Source organism: Stegodyphus dumicola, chromosome 1, assembly GCF_044657685.1.
Source record: "Stegodyphus dumicola isolate Sdum_Otavi_A_Nest chromosome 1, ASM4465768v1".
In the NCBI taxonomy this organism is placed as follows: Eukaryota; Metazoa; Arthropoda; class Arachnida; order Araneae; family Eresidae; genus Stegodyphus; species Stegodyphus dumicola.
Window position 1 is genome coordinate 162,530,033 of NC_140768.1, and position 20,373 is coordinate 162,550,405.

Here is a 20,373-nt window from a genome sequence, read left to right on the forward strand (position 1 = left end):
ACTTTTTTTAAAGAATACTGCACCAAAATCCTTCAAATGTTGGATGACAGTTAAAAACATTTCATTTAAGAATAATAAGCAGTATTTTACATTTTACTTAAAAAGAAAAAATGTTAAAAATAAATTAGTAAAATGTTTTGAAAATCGTATAAAAATAGTATTTTTATGTCCAAAACTAATGATCGTAAATTTTATATCCTGCATCCTCTTAACTATTTCTTTGAAATAGTTAAGATAAACAATTGAGGGAAATTTAAACCTTCCAGGCTGAAGAGGTTTCAAGAAAAGTGTGCTGAAAATAAAAAATAAATAAATGAACACTAATAATTTATAAAGAAAAATCATTTTAATATTTTCCTGCATAATAATAATCTTGAACTGACATTTCTACATCAATTTGTTCTTCTTTATTAATTTATATTTCTTTCTGGCCATTTTAGAAAGCTTTTGGTAATGGGCCTCACTAATTCTATCACAATCTATTTTCCACAAAGACTCTACCAAGTCCTAGTTGTATTCCTGATAATTTCATTACTTTATTGTCGCTTTGTACATCATCATTAAAACATATTGTCGTATTTAAACATATCACTTTTGATATGTGTGTTCAGATGCAATTATTAAAACTTTCATTTGGGTTTTGAGTTCTTCATGAATGCAGTTTGACAGTAGGTGTTTGCCAGATAGACTTATAAACACACTTTTAACAGCTAATAAAACAAGATCTGGCAAATAATGTTTATGAACATATGTTTTAACAGCTGATATGGATTTTGTAATGAAAGATTTCGGACTTTTAAAATTTTGAAATCTGTATAAATTATATATTTTTAGAATCATCTCAATCTACTTTATTTTTTTACCCCAAAATTAAAAACTTTTATGTCATGTGTCCCCTTAGTGATTTATAAGTTTAGCTTGTTTTAGTTTTGGAATAAATTTGTAATTTTGGTTTGGTATAAGTGGTTAATTTAAATTTGGCTTTTCGAAAATGAAGACAGCAGAATTTCACTCATTTTATGATTTAAATTTGATTGATATTATGGGTTACAGATGGTGACACAGGGCATCACGAACTTAAAATTTCACATTTGTAAAATAAACCTTGGAACAAGACTTGACTAACAGAATAAAATAACCCTGAAGCAAGGTTCCAACTCGATTAGATGATTCAACTGCAATTGTCTCTGATCGCCATGACTATCATGCATTTTCGCATGACGTGATTTGGCTGTCTTGATTTAATTGCCTCTACGGGCACTTCAAATCAAATGTGGGTCCAGAAAGACACTGTCCTTCTGGACTCGCATTCCATTTGAATTGGTGACATTAGATCAAAATTTTGGTATGTAACTAGTGTTTATTTTGTAAACATAAAAGTAGTGGTAAGGTAAGGGGATTCCATATGCATAGTATTTATTTGCATATTATTGCCCTTTCCCATTTTTTGCTAATTTTATCTCCTAAAACTTAAGACTATAAAATGACTTGATGTGCACAATTTCCAAAGGTATGAGTTTGTAACAACAAATATTTAAGAAATCCCTCACTGAATGGGTGCAACAACAATTTTTGAATCCTAAAATCAGGTTTGAAAATGAGGCATGCTGATAAATAAGATTTAATTAATATTAAAAAAATTAAATTCATTTTATATTTAAAATAAATATAACTCATTCAGTGTCTAAACTTACCTAATATCTAACTGTGAGTTTAACTGTATGGCTAGATATGTCTTCTGTTTTTTCTCATGAATTTTGTACTGAATGATGTGTCGATTGTGTGCATAGTAAAATTTAGATGATGAACCTGTAATAAAGTAACTATTAAAATTACACTATATTAAATTCTGACTGAACAGATCCCATGCAATATGAAGAAAGAAAATATTTGCAGGTTAAAGGAGGAACTTAACTCTTTCACATCGAAGTTGCCCAAAAACGCCTGACCATTCAGATATCGGCAGGTCGCCTGAATGCTTCAGTTATTTTCTGCCTGCTGCTTTTCCCATCATGTTAGAACATGACTCATTGTTTTTAGTTGTTATTAAATGACATGTCAGTCATCCTTTTGAAGTAACTAAAAGTAATTCTGTTATTTAAATGTGCCTTTCTTCTTCTTTGTTTAGCATCAATGTTTAGCTATTGATGCACAAAGTTGCAATCCTGTCCTAAGGGAAAACGGCACACAGTGGTGAACGTGCATGAAGATCCCAAGAGCATTTTATGTAGATGTTTGAGTGAAACAGATTTGGCCTGTACCAATGCAAAAGAGTTAATATTGAAACTTAATAAAATACACATAGATTTATGATTATTACTCTAGTTCAAAGAAGCTAATTCTAATTATTAATTTTCAGTACTTTACTCTTTTATATTAGAAAATATAAATAATAGAATGAATATTCTTGTATTATATATTAACAATATACTTTTCTATAGACCCATATTTTGTATATTGTTACTATAAATTTTAATTTTTACTAAATTGTATGCTGAAAGAACTGAAATGAAAATTATGCGATAAAGTGAAATATGATATAAGGTGGTTAAAAAATTGTGTATACTAGAGCAGTGCTTTTAATAAAGTGAAAAATGAATTTCAACACAAGACATGTTTGAAAATTATTGAGAAGAAAGAAATTTCATTGATTTTAGCAACACTTGTGATAAGATTTTTGAAGTCTGTGATGGTAGAAACTAATTCCAGATTTAGTGGGGGCAGTTTGGTTATTGTTATTAGCAGTGTTAAAATATATTTTGTACTAGATCTGTGTGAAGTTTCGGTTGATTAGTTATTGCTCTTAAAATTCAAGAAGTAGTTTTTTTTTTTTTTTTTTAGTATAAAAACTTTTAAAATTTTTATGTGAGTTCTTAATTCAGTTAATGAGGAACTTGCTAATGGATCAGCAAATAAAACTGTGTATTTGTCATCTTAATGTGGTGATGTATGGAACTACAGTAAATTTTCGCTATTAGTATCGCTTAAGAGTATTAGCAGAGGATTATGTTATATTATGTTATGTGATTATGTTAATTATGTTCATTTTTAACCGCTTGCCTGATTATCCCGAGTTATCTCAGGTTCATATATATTGCAGTTAATTATTATCCCGAGAAAACTCGGGCGAAGCAGAATTTGTTAGTATGATTTCTTTTATCACAGTTTTACTCAGTCTGGAGGAAATGAAAGGAAATATTCAGCTTTGATTGGCAGTTTGCCAAATTTTCGTGTTTCCCTATTGTATAGTATACGTTGGCTTGTGGATTAATAATGTATAAAGAAGGATGCATGCGTTGGAAAAAAATAAAATAATGGCGATGATGGAAGATAGCTAAAGCGATGATTTTTCAGATAGTGATTATGAAGAGGTGGGGAAAAAAATCAAAAAATAAATAAATAAATAAAATCCAACAAGACAGTGTACTCTGTGCTTCCGTGAAAGTGATTCCAACGGTAAGCAAGTAAGAAAAGAGACCAGATACCAGTGTAGAATGTCAGGTATCACTCTATGTTGTCCCTTGTTTCAAAAACTATCATACAAAGATTAATATTTAACTTTTTTCATTTGCTCGAGATAACTCGGAATAGTAAACTAATATTAAAAATAAATGCTTTTACACCTTCAAAAAATTAAAAATTCAACTTAAAACCTACATATTTTGATTTGTTTCGTTTTGTTGTATTTAATAATAAAATAAAAAAATGTGATGATTTTTTGCAATTTTTTTCAAAAAAATTTGTAAGGGAAGCGGTTAAGACTGTGATTCAATGATTCTTTATCATGCATGATAAAGAATATGGAAATGAATACCATGAAAGAAATAAATCATTATATATAAAAATAAATTATGATGCTATATCGAATATGCATGATAAATTATTTGTCCCGTTTTCAAATTTTGCTTACATATGCTGTCCCAGAAGAAAAGAAAGGAAACTCAAGATAAATGAATATTTGATTTTTTAAAAGATATTTCTAAAAATTAAAATATAAAAAAATCTATTGACATTTTTTAGATATAAATTTAGCAAATCAATAAGAGTAATTTATCTTCCACTTCATGTCAAGTCTGTTACCTTGAGATTATTCTACCCATAATTAGTTTTTAAATCTGCCTAAAGAGGGCAGTACATATTCAAAGTAGTCAAGCCTAGCTCGACTAGTTTATCTGTGTCACTGAATAGGTACTGCCCCTTTTAGGCAGATTTACAAACTAATTGTGGGTAAAAATAATCTCTAGGTAATGGACTGGCAACTATTTTTTTCAACTGTCAATGAAAATTTGTTTCGTAAAGAAATGTAAAAACTGCATTAATACAATTTTTTCATCTTTGCATCAACATTTAAAAATATTTATTATAGGAAATACCAATACTAAATTATATATTTTTTAATGCAATGCAACAAAATCTTGCTAGTGTAAAAACTTGTAAAATGAAAATGTCAGATTGCAATAAAAGCTTAATATAGTAACTGTGCTAAGGATGAAATGCTATTGATAATGACAGATATGGTAAAAATGTGATGATAAAGATGCTTTTTTGAAACCAAATGAATGCAAATTGCATAGCAGTTTGTAAGCTGCGAAATGATACTCAGACATTTCCACACTTTAATGAAAAGTATTTTAAAATGCTGCATTACAAATATTTTTAGCTATTATAAAAAACTGATTTTCTTTTTCTTCCCCAAACCATTTTCCCCACTTCTTCTCTCTCTCGTTTTCCCCCCTCGATACTGCTTGTTAATTGTATTTTTTTACATTATTTTATTATCATATTATGTAGGTAATTTTTATAATTTTTAATCATACTGAATTACACTTCTTTAGATTACTATACATTATTAGTAGGTGCCCCAAAAGTAATTTGATCTTCTTGGGTAATAAGACATATATAAAAATATGTAGGGAACCCTAAATTAATGTATTTAGGTAATTCCACAATGTTCTCACAATAGTATCCGTTATTTTCTATAATTCAATAGAACAAGTTGATACTACATCTTGATGCATTAATATAGGGTTGTACATAATTCATGAGACATAAACCAATTAACCAAATTTTATTATATTAAAATAGAGCCGAATTCATCGAGTTTTTTTTTTTTTAACATTATTTAACAAATGCTCAGCGTATCTATCTTCGCCAATACAATAGTGTGCGATAATTTCTTTTGTCCCATTCATGTGCCAATATATCACGATCGACCACTGCATTGATGGTGTGGTTATGAAGATCCGGATTGCAACCTTGACAGATACTTAGAAGAAAATGTCATACAGAATCTGACTCGAAGAATGGAATATATACGTATTAGCACTCATTATCTCATCTAGTGAGGATATTTTGAGCGAGATATCGTGAATAATTTCGACAATGGTAATGAGCCGTACAACTTATATCAAAACATTTTGCTACATACAACAACATTTTGCATCTAAGGTGGTAGGTTAATGATGATAAAGTGGCTCTGAAGCATAATGACAAGGTCTAAAAAATCAAAGAAACAAAAAGGTTACTTGTAATGCAAGTATTGCATGTATTTTCATTAGTAACTTCCAAAAGTATAGCAGTACATGAACTTTTAATATTATGAATTTTTAACTGGCACATGTCAGAGCAAGACAGACTTTTTATTCACTAACTCTAAAGAATGATTATAAATTTAGCCATTATAAATTTAAATCATGTTAATCAGGAGATTATTTTGTATGTTATAGTAGAAATTAGTGTTTGAAATTTGTTTGATATTTAACCCATTTTTTAGGATTTGTAAGTTGTAATATTTACATATCTGTTGATTTTTGTTTTCTTTTTCTGGCACGAAGATGTAAAAAGAAACAGACACAAGGAAGAATTTTATCGATAAATGAGCTAACAGATATCATATAAAAAGTATGATCTAATTCACTATGAATCTTGTTTTGTACATAGAATTCTGGCAGTCCAAAAAGGATGAGACTTTGACTGACAGGATGAATACATCTCCTGTAAAATGTCCTATAAATGTGATAACCTTCAATATTTTCAAGTTTAACATTATTTAAATGTACTTTCTTCTAAAGATCGCAGGCTAAAAATTCTACTCTTCATTCCTTTTACCTTCTTCAACGAGTGAAGATTGTAAACAGTGTCCAAGGCGAAAAAAGTTTGTAAAGAAAAGAAAATCTTGAAAAAAATCTCTGGAGAAATTTATGCAGCTTCTTAGAAGTCTTTTTGCTGTTTGTTCTGTGTGTGGAAGACACTGTCTGACTGCTTGTTCTTGGAGGAGGAGAAAAAAAAAAAGAAACAAAACAGAGAAATGATGGTGTATCCACCATTAACTATATGTTATATTGAGCAGGTAATATTCACTTCTTCCTTATATTTTCTCAGCTTTAAAAAAAAAGGGGGGGAATTTCAAAAAGCATCTGATAGCTAGATGATGTCTTAGTCTACTAAGGAGTCCATTGTTTTGTTGTTTAAATACAGTAGCACCATTTTCAATTCTTGGCAATGTAAAAGCAGTTTATTGCTATTCAGCTGGGGTGGGCAAGTTGCTGATAGCGTAAGTACAGTCAGTCGTTGTTTGAAACATTCTTCTGCCACGGCACATCTCTGTTTTGCATCGTCTTAACTATTTCCTTAATATCTGAGACTAAATCCTGAACATTTCTAATTTAAAAAGCACTATGTAAACTATATCTTAAGCTGCAAACTAATTGTTTTCTTTAAGAAGTTTACTATAAATGCAGGTTGCATCTTAACTATCGCATGTGGTTATTCTGTGGCCTAAATATAATTATAGGCTTTATCTACATAGCTATTTAATTGCTTGATTGTTTTTGATATGAAAGTGAGTAAAAGTTCAAATTATATAATTGAAATGTTTTAATAAGTAGGGATATATGCAGCCTATTATAGCAGCAAACTGGACATGTAAATTTTAAAAAAAGGCTTGGAAAGTAAATAAAAATATATTTAGCATAATTTAGAACAAAATTTTCTACTGTCAGAATATATATATAACTCAGATCATTGACCATTTAAATAAAATTATAGTTCATTTTATTATCTTTAATTTACAACAGCATGTAATATTATGAGTTGTACAGAATTTCTTTTATCAACAAAATCATTTCAATAATTTTCAATTTATCAACAAAAAATTATTGAAAAAATGATCTTCAGTTATTCTGATGAAATCTCTGTTGGTACTCTTATTTGACAGCTTTTTAATTTTCTTCACATTTTAGATGTAGCCTTTCGTAAATCAATTTAATGAATTTGCCAGGATGCGCACATATCCCCACTTGCAGTCTCTACTTTAAGTGTAAATGAAAAAGAGCTTCATAGTAACAGTATTATTGGGTTGGCAACAAAGTAATTTCGGTTTGCACAAATAGATAGCGTTATGTTCGGTTTGTTATTCTTCTGTCAATCTTACAATTTTTTTTCTTTTGAGATTTGGCAGCTTGTTTACAACTGTTAGTTTATTGCCAGTTTTATGCAAAAATAAACGTTTTTTACATATTTTACTTTTTAATTTTCATAATGGCAAGTAAGCATTTGAGTGTCACAAAAAGATATGTGTTGATTGCTAAATGGAATGCATGTGTCGGTTCGATTAAAAAATTTTCGTTCTGGAGATTTTTCACTTGAAGACAACCAGCGTTCTGGCCAGCCTGAAGTTGATAATGACAAAATAAAAGACATAAGAATCTAATTATATAACTGTGCGAGAGATTGCAGAAAGGTTAACTATATCACATATAATAATTGGAAAATCAAATAAGATGTTTTGGACTCATTAAGAAGCTCGATATGTGGTTTCTGCATGATTTGAAAGAAATTCACTTAACTCAAAGAATCAATATTTGCGATTGGCATTTCAAACATGTTTTTTTAAATGATTTTTTTCGACCCTTTTATTATCACTGGTGATGAAGAATGGATCATCCCTAATAATATTTAAAAAAAATTGTCCAAACATAACAATGGCCTCAAATCAAACTTGATTAAGCTTTTTGCTGATAAAGACCCGAAGCTCTATAAGAATGGAATCATGAAAGATGGCAAAAGGTCACCAAACAGAATGGAAGATATTTGAATGATTAAAATTCATTTTTTTGTATAGAAAAAAAAGTTTTTTTTTTTTTTTCATTAAAAACCGAAATTACTTTTCTCTCAAAACTTTATTATCATAAAAGAATTCTTTTAATATTGAATTGTAGTGAGGGCAAAGTTGAACACGACATAAATCTGAGATAGGCATTTATTTATTTTTGTCATAAAATTCAGCTGAACTAATCATGGCATTGTTTATCAGAGAGGCCGTGGTTTCAGAGGTCGGTTGGGTGCCCACCCCATGCCTCAGCGAACTGCTTTGTTGCTTATCCAATCATCCAAAGCAAATGTGCTATAATATGAGTAAGGAGAATGTTGGAAGAAAAGATGCTACTTTGTGTGGATATTGTTAAGTAAACTAATCAATCCACCGCAACCATCTTCTATATCCCAGAATATAATTGTTGTCACATGCAAGAGAAAATCCATCTTTCCCCCCCCCCCGCGCTTTCAACTACAGACTCAATTCGATTTGATATGGACTCAGCGGTGCACTATCACGTCGGGTGCTGACCTTGTACTATCAAAACTAGGGGGCCGGCTTGAGTCCAGCCCTTCGTCGACCACCGTTTCGGCCCGAAATTTGGTGGGCAAGGACAAAGGCACGGTTGCTGCTGTTGCCGTCGTGGTTACGTCGTCTTCCGCTTCCTCTTCTTCGACTAGGTACGAGCGGTAAGTGGTATTGTGCTTCTGGCACATGAGATTGTCGTGGTGGTGGTGTTCGTGAGGTGTACGCCTTACGTGAGGAGGGGGCGGAGGAGGTGGGAGTGGTGGCGAGAAGCTACCCCTCCTTTGGCAGCCATGCTCTTTACATAAAGGATTGATTCCATCCGGAAAGGAGTTGCTGATGATGTGAATGCCACCATCTGCACTATTGCTATTATCACCATTTCGACTTATTATGTGGCCACCGTTCGGGCTCTTATGGAAAATGCTGAGGTCCACCTAGTATAAAGTAGAGAGAAACACAATCATTACTATGAATAAGCTTGATATTCATGAACATCGTTACAGCAGTAAAAGAAATAATGATTTTACATATTTATGTACTGCATTGGTTTAAGAACAGCATCATTGATTATTTCAGCTATTGTTATTGGGTTGAAACGTAAGCAATGGCCCCTTTTTTTAATTTAAAAATTTTTATTTTAACCAAAAAAAAAAGTAAATTAGACAATAATATCAGAGTTTTTGGACTTTACCCATAGACCCAAGATGTCGAACTATAGTCATTTGGCTACAACCCATTCGTTCGGCTAATTCTCGAGTGGTTTGACGCGCGTCTTCGTGCAGAAGTTGATTCAAACGCTCTTCATCAAACTCATTTGGTCGTCCGGAACAAGCAGTGTCTTCGAGGTCGAAATGCATTTTTGAATTTGGCAAACCAATTTCTTGCAGTTCGATCAGGCATTGCACCTTCTCCATACACTTCATAAATCTTTTGGGCAGCTTTTGCGACATTGACGCCTTGGTTAAACGCCAAAAAAAGGTGTCAAAAATGCTTTTTTTTGTCGACTTGACACTCTATTTTAATGATCTGAAAACTAATAAAAATTAGCTCAGACAAAAAAATCAAATACGCCATCTTGTAGAAGGAAAGATTCTCTTTCGAATAACAGAAAACATTATGCCAATACATTTTATTTTTACCGCGTAATTTTAAACCCAACATAAACGGCCATTACTTAACGTTTCAACCCAATTTTTTGGTTTATTCGTATGTTTGATATGTGAACATATGTTTGACAGAAAGCATATCAAATATAAAAATATAACAAAATATTTCCACATACTATAAGGATAACAAATGTATATGAAATAAATAAACTATAAGCGTAAATATGTAAACTAAATGTTTTGTTTCACTGCTGAGATTTTGAAGCAAAATAAAGCAACCTATCTCCTTAAATAATGATTTTAACTTCTTACCTCAGGTACCCTAATTGTTCAAACCAATGATCTGTAGTGCACTTCCCACCGCCTGTTAAAATCATTTCCTTTAACATAGTTCAATTAATTAAGCTGCTGAGTTGAATAAACGGTGATTACAGTATTGCAAATTAAGGTATCAGCTTTGAACTTAGTTAAGAAAGTAAATTAAACTATTAGCGAAACTTGGAACCTTATTTTTTTATTTATTTTGTTGTGAAAAAAATTTATAATTACATAGCTGATGAAATTTTATACTTTTAAAAAGACTGCTGTATCCGTATTCGTTTTGCATTGTTCGTCAACAGTCTTTCAATTGTATTTTCAAGTTCGTAAAACTGTTGGCAGCTTTTCTGATTTCAGCCTTTTACTTCAAGAGTTCTACAACGCTTTTCTCGATCCAAAAGTTGGCATGTACTCACTTTCATGTCAGTTTCAATTCCTGCAGCTCTTTTAACACCTTCTGTAGTCAGTATTTTTACTGCCGTGTATTACTAAAAATGTCGTGTATTACTTCGTAGGCAGTGTATTACTAAAAGAATAACATTTCAATAGGAGCCTAATTTGTAGTTTTATTTGAAGTTATTCTATTCAGTATTTATTTTTATATTCAGGAAACTGCATTTCATTTGTCTCTTCAATAAAAAGAATTGTGATCACTATATTCTAGGCCTATGTAAATAGTTCGCTTTAGATATAAGAGAGGTGCTACACTCGTATGCAAAATTAAGAAAATTTACACAATACGTCGAATTTCTGAAAAAATAATGGACAAATTTTAATGAAATGCATTTAATAAGAGAGAAGAGATGTACATTGCGCAAAGAGAAAAAGACAGTTCTATATCACCTGTTTTTCTAGGCCTATTGACAAAATTCAACTTGCATTTTTCATGTCTCGAAAGCGCGATTAAGGATATGTATTAGATTTATATATAGCGCTGTTCTAATATAGGTATTTTGACACAAAATCGGACTTTTTCTGAAATTACATGCCAATTTTTTTCCACATTTAGATTCTACGATTCAAATTATGCCAAACTTCCAAGTTTTGTAAAAATCGTGCGAGTGATTTTAAAAAATGAGCTCTCAAAATTTTAGCTGCTCAATGTTAATTGAATTTGGTATATATTTGTTAATATCCTTTTTTTTTATTAAACTTATTTGATTCTTTCTTTCACATTTAGAAATTTAGGTTCGTTCCAAATAAAATTCGCCCATTTTTTATGATTCATTTTTTAAATTTTTATAAATTTTTCGAAAAAAAATTTAACATCATCTTAAAGTAGATGTATTTCTAGGCACACCTGCAAAAAAATTAAAGCTTTTTATTCAAATTTTCTAAGATTTACATGAATTTACATATTGGCGCATTTTGAAATTTGCATATTTGTTGTAAGCCACATATGTTATATGTGGTTTACGCACTTTGTTAAAATTATTTGAAAATATGAGTGCTGACTTTTTTCCCGCTTGTCTACAATGAAAAAAAGATAAGGGAAATAGGTTGCTGCAAATTAAGAAGTTCGCCAAGTGAGTTATTCTCGGCGCGAACTTAAAAAAATGCCCCAAGATAAATTTTTGAATTTCTCCGTAAATTTCGCACCAAATTTTACAAAATTTAATATTTAGGCATAATTTGAGTTGTAGAATCGAAATATGTGAAAATATGGGCATGTCATTTCAGAAAAATTCCGATTTTTTTGTCAAAATACCTTATCTTAAAACAGAGGATATATAAATCTAATATATATCCTATGTCGCGCTTTCGAAACATGAAAAACGCAATTTGAATTTCGTCAATCAGCCCAGTAGAACGAGATATACAAAACTGTCCCCTCTTTTTATTTTTTTTGCTCAGTGTACCATTCAAAGGTCATTTTATGTACCCATGATTATTAGTAAAGCATAAATTTTTGCAGGAATATCCAAAATCTATACTGTGATTTTATTGCAGTGATACACATTTGTTGCAAGTGAAAAGGAGAGTTATATGGAGTACGGTCTCCTCTCAGACAAGTCACACAGCATGTTGATATATTGAACAGGAAGGAGGCATACCGAGAAGCATACTGAGGAAGGAGGCATACTGAGATAGTTCTTAGAGGGGCATGGCAAGACGAAATTGCCTGTTTAGTCCAGCCGCTCCAGACATGCTGTGTATTCAGGAGATCTGGCTGACCAGTCCATGTAATGAACATCTTCACTTCTCGGTGGCGGCTTCTTTGGAAGCATATTAGTACTTTTGGTTCAATACTTTTTATAAAAATAGATATAATTTGAAAATTCTCTAATTTTGCGTACGAGTATAGTCTTTGTTGTAGTAATTATGAGCTCCACTTTTACAGGGCTCTGTGCTTTCCTTTAGAATTATGTAATAGAATTTTCTTTAAAATTATGTAATCTAATAAGATGTTATTAGTAAACATTTGATTTAAGATTTTTTGGTATGGCATTTATTTGTAGAATTAGAACTTACAAAATCATGCAATGACGGTTATTCCAATTCCAATTCCAATTAAAGTCTTTTACTAACTTTGGGATTCTCTTTACGGATTTCAAAAATGTCCTTAGCAGGGCCAAAATTTGGGGGCTTGGTACGTTCGTTACGTTATGTTACATATTTAGTTATTAGTCTTGGCAAACGATGCCATTGTGCAAAAATAAGGTATTTAAGTTATCTTTCACATTTTGCATATAACCGTTTTTCAGAGTACTGTGACAGTGATTTCAGACTGAGTGATTTAAAAGACAGTAAATGCGTTTCTAATAGTTTAAATCTTTATTTTATTTTAGTAGCATATGTTGTATTGAATTCATTCATAAAGTTGATCGAAGATTTATTAGACGAGCAGAAGGTATCTTAAAGAACCATTTTATTTGCTCTCATATTTCAAGAAAAATGATATGATTTGAGACACTCACCTCAGGCACATAACAGCCGTTTGATTCTTCTTCGTCCAGCCATCTGGGAGGTGGTACCTTCCTTCGTGCTGCTCCGATCTCGGCTGCTTGTGCGGCTAGTGCAGCTTCCAGTCCAGGATCCATATTAGTGAGGACCCTATCCATTTCTCCATCCATAGACACTTCTTTAGAGCGCCTCATCTTGTATTCACGCTTCTTTTCTCTTCGATCCTTGACTTTATTGTAACAGGTAATAACTATAGATGCGCACATAGCAACCACAAGGGCAAAGAACACAACAAGGATTGTTATCATATGCTCCGAAGTTAGCATGCGACTCGCCGTCATTGCTAAATGGGAAAGATGAAGAAATAAATGTTTTTAGGAAACTAACTTTACATATATGAGTGCACTGTATTTGTGGGAAAATCCTGAAATCTGTTTAAGTTCACAGAAATGTTTTTCAATATCTGGCCAACGCATTCTGACAATTAAGTTGCTCAGTATTTATCAACAAAACTGCTAGTATTGTCGATTGTCTTCAATGATTTAGCACTCATTGTGAAGATGGTACTGTACATTGGAACCTTATGGGGTTGCTGTGTTGTTGCTAATGCTTGCTTGTCTGACCTATAGTCAGCCCAAGCCCACAAAATTCCCCGTGGCAAAGAGCGAAAGTTATACGCCTGTCGTTGGCAACAGCCTCAAGCACCTTGCAGGTGACAGTACAGTTTAGCTCAATTGTGCCCCCCCAATTCACCCCGGCGGGAGGGGTTCGAGAGTCCCCCCACTTCTTTTCCCCTACACCAATCTCTCGAGAGGACTTCCGGCTCGCCACATATGTAGACTGCCCCCATGCCGCACGGACACTATACATTTAGAAACATCCATTCCTTCTCCGGGACGGCTGTCAATGACACACGTTTTACTCAGGTATAATAAAACGTGATGCTATAAGAAATTTTTTCAACAAATGCTTTCTTCCAGCACAAGTTTGAATGGAAAATTTCTAGCAAACATAATTTTGCTTTGTACACGAGACATTTTATGAAACTAAGGAAAATGTTTTGCCTGCGGCTCTGCTTCGTATAGGAGAGGAAGAAGAGAGCGGAAAGATTTTCGTTTAAATCATCCAAACAGATTTCTTAGAAGCACGATTCCTGGACATGTTTCTTTCGACATGCGTTTGAGGCCAAGAATTTCTGAGTTGAGAAAAAGAACTTTTCCTCTTAAAAGTTCTGTGGTTGAGGATAGCAAGCTGGAATAAAGTATTTTGCGGAAAAAATATTCATTGTGCAAAATATTTTAATAAATATGTTCCGCAAAATAAATTAATTTCCGCACTGTGCAGAATAACATACAGTGGAAGAAAATATGTATTCAAAGAGAAAACATTCCTCATTATATTGTATTTCAAGGATTTTTTCCTAATTACTTAAAAAGGAAAAAAAAAATTGTAGTGGCCTATCATTTTTGTGAGAGATTGTATTTAGCACCATGTTTCTTCTATAAATTTATGTATATTACGAGTCTAAGATACACACTGGTATCTGAAAATTATATGCATATGATTTTCATATACCAACATGTTTAGTTAACATATCAGTAAAATAAAATATGTATCAGATATGATACAGACTTAGAAAGCACAGTTGACACATTTTTTTCACGCATGTGTTAAAATTTTCCACAGTTTAGTAACTAAAGTAAGAAGTCAAACAGTTGTTCATTACATATATCTGTTTTTCAAAAATCTATGAATTTAGTATTGCAAAATTTAGCAATTACTGTGATGAAAAATAGAAATTTATAAATCAAAAATACGAGTATAAAATTTTTAGAAAATTTATTATATTTGATATTTACGGACTAGAAATGTACAAAAATGTTATTTTCTCTCAGTCAGTTTTAAAGTGCATGCATGAAAGTCAGTTCAGACATATCTTTGATTAACACTAATTCCGTTGGTCTAATAAATGCTCTTCGGTTCTCAGCTTACCACCACACAATTAGACTGGTGACTTGGATTGTCGATTTGTACACAACTGCAAATATCAGAAGAAAAGGAAAGGTGAACTGATGAGCGTGGAAGCTTTTAAAGGAATTGAAAATAAGCGTTTAGTATTACTACATCCATTCTAGATCAAAGAATTTATAATACAGTAATTCTAGCAATAATATTTGATGATAGCTTTATATATTCTTGAAACATTGTAATGAAATGTCCTATTTTGGCCACTAAAATTGCAGAACCATTGCTTCATTCAGATGTAGACTTTGAATCGGTTCTTTGATTCCAATCGCGTTGTTAGACAGAGCTGTCAGACAGTGTCACGGTGTTAATTAGCTAATTTCAAAATTATACTTAACATTTATGAAATTATGCATACTATAGTAAATAGTGTATTCTAAAAATTATACCTACTTATTTTTAAATTTGACACATTGAAGATATGGTTGTTTTAAAAGAATTGAAACTGGCAATGGAAATATATGGATAATTTTAGAAACTCTGAAAGGTTTCAACGCAAAATATAGCATGCGTGAGCGTGCATTGCAAGCTGTAGCGTGGAGTCTCGAGAGTATACAGAATTCTGATAACGACCGAACTGAGTCTGGAGCTTTGTCGTGAAGCTCTAGTGCTTTGCCGTGAAGTCGTCTTCACCGTTACAGCCTGAAGCCATATGTTTCAGCATGTTTTTGCAGTTTTTGAACGACTGTAAACATGTTTTAGGAACTGTGTATATAAGCTAATAAATCGTGCTTTCATTCGACATCTAGCGCTGTCATTAATCACCCCAAATCCACGAACCCGTAGAAACGCAACAACTGGTGTCAAAAGTGGGATTTGAACCCACATCCCACTTTAATTTCATGACATATGCCAAGGTGGATTTAGGTCTTTCAGATCCACCTATCTGAGAGCGTTCTGAATTTCCACATCCTTGACTGCATCGACAAAATGCATCAGGGCCAGATTTTCGTGCACAGTCTAGATATGCTTGATGCGCCAACTTCTTGATGTCGGTCACCAGTTCTTGAAGGCTTTCCTTGATTTTCTGCTGGCGACTACAGTTCTTTACACATTGTTTCTGGAATCTCAGTTCCAGTGCATTTGAGAAGGCGTTGAAGTTTGAAATCTGGTGTTTGGAGAGGACTCCTAAAGGCTCTCCACACGAGTATGCTCGAGACGTAGTTGCCACAATTTTTTCTCGTTACATAAACTCGCATAACGCAGAGGACGTAAAACTGAGTTTACTTATGTTCAGCTTTTTCGTCCGCTACATGAACCAGTTTAGTCCAGAATATTCTCGAACGCAAACATTAAGCTATATAAAAACCATGCTGGTACGTGGAGTAGCAGTTGATCATGAGACTGCCATGTGTCTTGTAGAAGATCGCAAGTGTGTCGAGTGTCTTGTCTGTCGAGTTGATCGTCTAATCTAGTCTAAAGTTGGTGCATCGTTGAGGCTATCGAGAGCATCACAAGTTGCAGTGTGGAGAGTATCGAGAGTACATCGAGTTCTGAGAAGTACTGAACTGAGTCGGGAGCTGTACTCTGGTACTTTGCTGTAGAGCTGTCTTTCCCGTTATAGCCGAAAGCGTATGTTGCCAATTATTTCAGCGTGTCTGTCGCAGTTTTTCTGCGACTGTAAACGTGTTTTTGGAGCTGCACTGAGTGATAACGGGTAATATATCATGTTTTCATTCTTAAAGTGCTGTCGTTAATCACTCCAAATCCACAAACCCCTACAGAAACATAACAACTCGCGAGTTCGAATCTCACCATAGTTGTTGCATTTCTACGGGGTCATAGATTTGGAGTGGTTAACGACAACACTTGTTGAAGAATGAAAACACGATTTATTAGCCAGTATTACGGAGGGAGCTCCAAAAACATGTTTACAGTCGCCGAAAAACTGCGACAAACATGCTGCAACAATCGGCAACACAGACTTTAGGCTATAACGGGAAAGACAGATCCATAGCTAAGCACCAGATTACAGCTCTGGACTCGGTTCGTTACTTCTTGAAACTCGACTTACTCTCGAAACTCTCCACGCTACAACTCATGATGCCCTCGATAGCCTCAATGATGCAGTCTAGAGGCACCGACTTGAGACTAGACTACACGGTTAACTCGATAGACTACGAGACACTTGACAAAAAGTCTCGTGATCTACTGCTATTCCACGCACCAGCAGGGCTTAATATAGCTTTTGGCTTGCGTTCAAGAACATTCTGGACAAAACTGGCTCACATTGCGAGTGAAAAAGCTGAATATGAGCGAACTCGGTTTTACGTCCTTTGCGTAATACGAATTTACGCCGACGGAAAAAAATTGCGGCAACTACGTCGCAAGTGTACTCGTGTGGACAGGCCTCTAGGAATCCTCTCCGAAGACCAGATTTCAAACTTCAACGCCCTCTCGAATGCGCTGAAACTGAGATTCCAGAAAAAGTGTATAAAGGACTGTAGTTGCCTGAAGTTGAAAACTCACCAGCAGAAAATCACAAAAAGTCTTCAAGAACTGTTGACTGACTTCAAGACAGAGAGTGAGTGAAAGAGATAATGAGAAAGAGTGAGTGAAAGAGAATGAGTGCGAGAGTTTTAGTTTCAATTACTCTCTCACTCTCCCTGTCTCACATTCCGTCACACATTCTCTCACTTTCGTACTCTCTCACATTCAATCCCTCTCACTGTCTCACCCCCTCCTTCACGTCCACTCAATCTGCCTCTCACTCGTTCATTCTCTCAGTAACAATCTCTCTCTTGTTCCCTCACAATCTCAGTGAGTGAAGGTGAGTTTGAGAGAGTGTCTCTCACTCACTGACTTTCTGTATCACTCTCTTCCTCTCACTCAGTGACAGAGTGATTGAAAGGACTCCTCTCTCTCTGCAATGCTCTCACTCTTATTCTTTCTTTGAAAGCGTGGGTGAGGAAGTGAGAGCTCTCTCAATCACTCTGTCACCGAGTGAGAGGAAGAGTGATATTGAGATTCAGTGAGTGAGAGGCAATCTTTCACTCTCTCAAACTCACCTTCACTCACTGAGATTGTGAGGAAATAAGACTGAGCGAGATTGAGTGCGAGTAACTGAGACTAGGTGAAAGTGAAGGAGAGCGTGAGAGAACGAGTGTGAGTGAGTAGGAGAGTGAAGGAATGAGTATGTGAGAGTGAGTAACAAAGCGTGAAACAGGCAGAGAGTCTGCGAGAGTAAAACTCTCACACTCATGTCTCACACACTCATAGTTACTCACTCTCGCAGTTAATGTAATTCTCTCGCTCACTCACTGTTTGCAGAGAGTGAGTGTCTCTCTCAGATTTACTCTCAGTGAGTGCGAAAGAAAGAGTCATTAAGAGAGCACTCACTGTCTCACACGCACTATCACTCAATCATTCTCTCATTGAAACAGTGTGCGAGTGAGAGACAGGGAGAATGAGTGCCCCCTCAATGACTGTCTTGCACTCTCTCAATCTGAGTGAGAGATTGTCTCACTGTCAGTTGTTCTCATTCACATTCACTCTGTCTTACTCAAACTCCGCTGTCAATCCCTCTCGCTCTCTATCACCCACTCACACTCGCTCTCTATCACCCACTCACACTCGCTCTCTCACTCTGCCTTACTCTCACTCAGTTACTCAATCTCACTTTCTCTCACTGCCTCACACTCTCTCGTCTCTTTGCGCATTCACATACACACCCGCTCTCAATCCCTCGCATTCTCTCACTCCCTCAATCACCTACTCGCTCTAGTGAGTTGGAGTGAATGACAGAGAATGAGTGAGAGAGTAAGAGAGAGACTGTGAAAGGGATTGATTGAGAGTGTGGGGTAGTGAGAATGATTGCGAGAGTGAGACACTCAATATTTCTCGCTCTCTCACACTTTATCTCCCACTCACACTCATTAACTCACTGTCAATCACTCTCTCTCATGCTCTGTTTCACTCTCACGATTTCTCGCTCACTCACTCTGTCACTCAATCTCTCACTGAGAGTGAATGAGAGAGGGACAGCGTCGGTTCTTTCCCTTTCACTAACACAATGTCATTTTCTTTCTCAATCTGTCTCATTCCCTACTCTTCCTGAGTGAGAGGGAGTAAGTGTGTGAGAGAGTGAGTCACTCACTCTATCATTCACCTACTCACTTTCCAACACACGCTCTCACTCGCTGAAGCTTTCACTCTGACTCTCACACTCTCATGTTCACTCACTCACCGAATAAGACAAGTAATGAAGCCAGAAAGACACTAAGCAACCAAGACAAAAAGTAGATTGTAAGTAATTAAGACGTAATGAAGAGACAGACATTAAGTAACCAAAACAGTATTTAAGACAGATAGGAAAGACACTAAGCAATCAAGACAAAATAATGAAGAGAGAAATACGCTAAGTAGTACAAAGACATTAAGTAATTAAGACAAAGACACCAAGCAATCAAGATACTAATTAACACAGAAAGACAGCATTCAAGAGGGAAGACAGTAAGTAATGAAGAGAGACACTAATTGAGACAGAAATACACTAAGCTATCAAGAGATTTAATAATGAAGAGAGTAAGACAAGCAAGACAGAAAGACTAAATAATAAAGAGAAAGATACTAAGCAATCAAAACACTAAATAACATAGCGAATTTGTTTTCTATTATAGAAGTAATTTGTTTTCATTTCTTCTTGGCTTGCATTAATCTTTTTGTAACAGCTTTCATCTCTTCTAGAATGGAGTTGATGGCCCCTTCCATCTTTACTTTGAATGCAGCAAAGTCTGTCACCAGTTGTCTTAATTGCTCGTCTATCACTGCTCCCATCTGCACTCAGTCACTCACTCTTGTCACCTCTGACGTCAAAAACTGTTGCGTGCATACGTGTTCACAATAGATTGAATAAACACAAAATTGATGATAGTTTGATACTTTATTTTACCAGAAGAAACACATCATTGTTCTGAAACGTTCCACAGAAATACATGTGCACGATACTGAGAATTATCACAAAGCACACTCGCTCAACTGAAAAATTTGTCTTATGGGATTGATATAATAGTAATTGAAGCAATTTAAATTTATGTAAAATATCAGGATTATATTTTCAATTTTGTGTATTTTATATTATTATTTAAACATAAGAGTAATTAAATTATGACATATTGTTCGAAGAAAGAGGACAACAATTGTGGAATCTAAGAATAAGAAGATATTCTGAGTAATAATTTTTTTCAAAGTTTTTAAAATTCGTAAAAGTAGTGACTGAAGAATTATGATGTCGGTAGCTCTTTTTTTTTTTTTTTTTTTTTTTTTTTTTTGTATATTTCGCTTTATACAATTTTCCAAAAAACAACTTGTGGAAATGATGTTAAATGTCAGCAATATCTTCAGTTTTTCTTATTCGTATAATTTTCGTAAAAATAACATGCCAAAAATACTGCACCT

At 34.0% G+C, this 20,373-nt stretch overlaps 2 protein-coding genes across 2 annotated transcripts in view; one reads left to right on the forward strand and one right to left on the reverse strand.

Moving 5' to 3' along the window:
- The window catches only part of LOC118198772 (5-oxoprolinase), a 187,030-nt gene extending 167,183 nt beyond the window's left edge, over nucleotides 1-19,847 (forward strand). The window contains exon 34 of the mRNA XM_085822874.1: nucleotides 19,663-19,847. The gene's annotated coding sequence lies outside the window, so the exon portion shown is untranslated. The remainder of the gene's footprint in view (nucleotides 1-19,662) is intronic.
- LOC118185821 (uncharacterized) overlaps nucleotides 5,053-20,373 on the reverse strand; it is a 781,755-nt gene continuing 766,434 nt past the window's right edge. The window contains exons 11-12 of the mRNA XM_085822881.1: nucleotides 12,966-13,294; nucleotides 5,053-9,057 (exon numbers count right to left, since the gene is read on the reverse strand). Coding sequence (XP_085679007.1) covers nucleotides 8,596-9,057; nucleotides 12,966-13,294 — 791 coding nt within the window. The 3' untranslated portion in view covers nucleotides 5,053-8,595. The remainder of the gene's footprint in view (nucleotides 9,058-12,965; nucleotides 13,295-20,373) is intronic.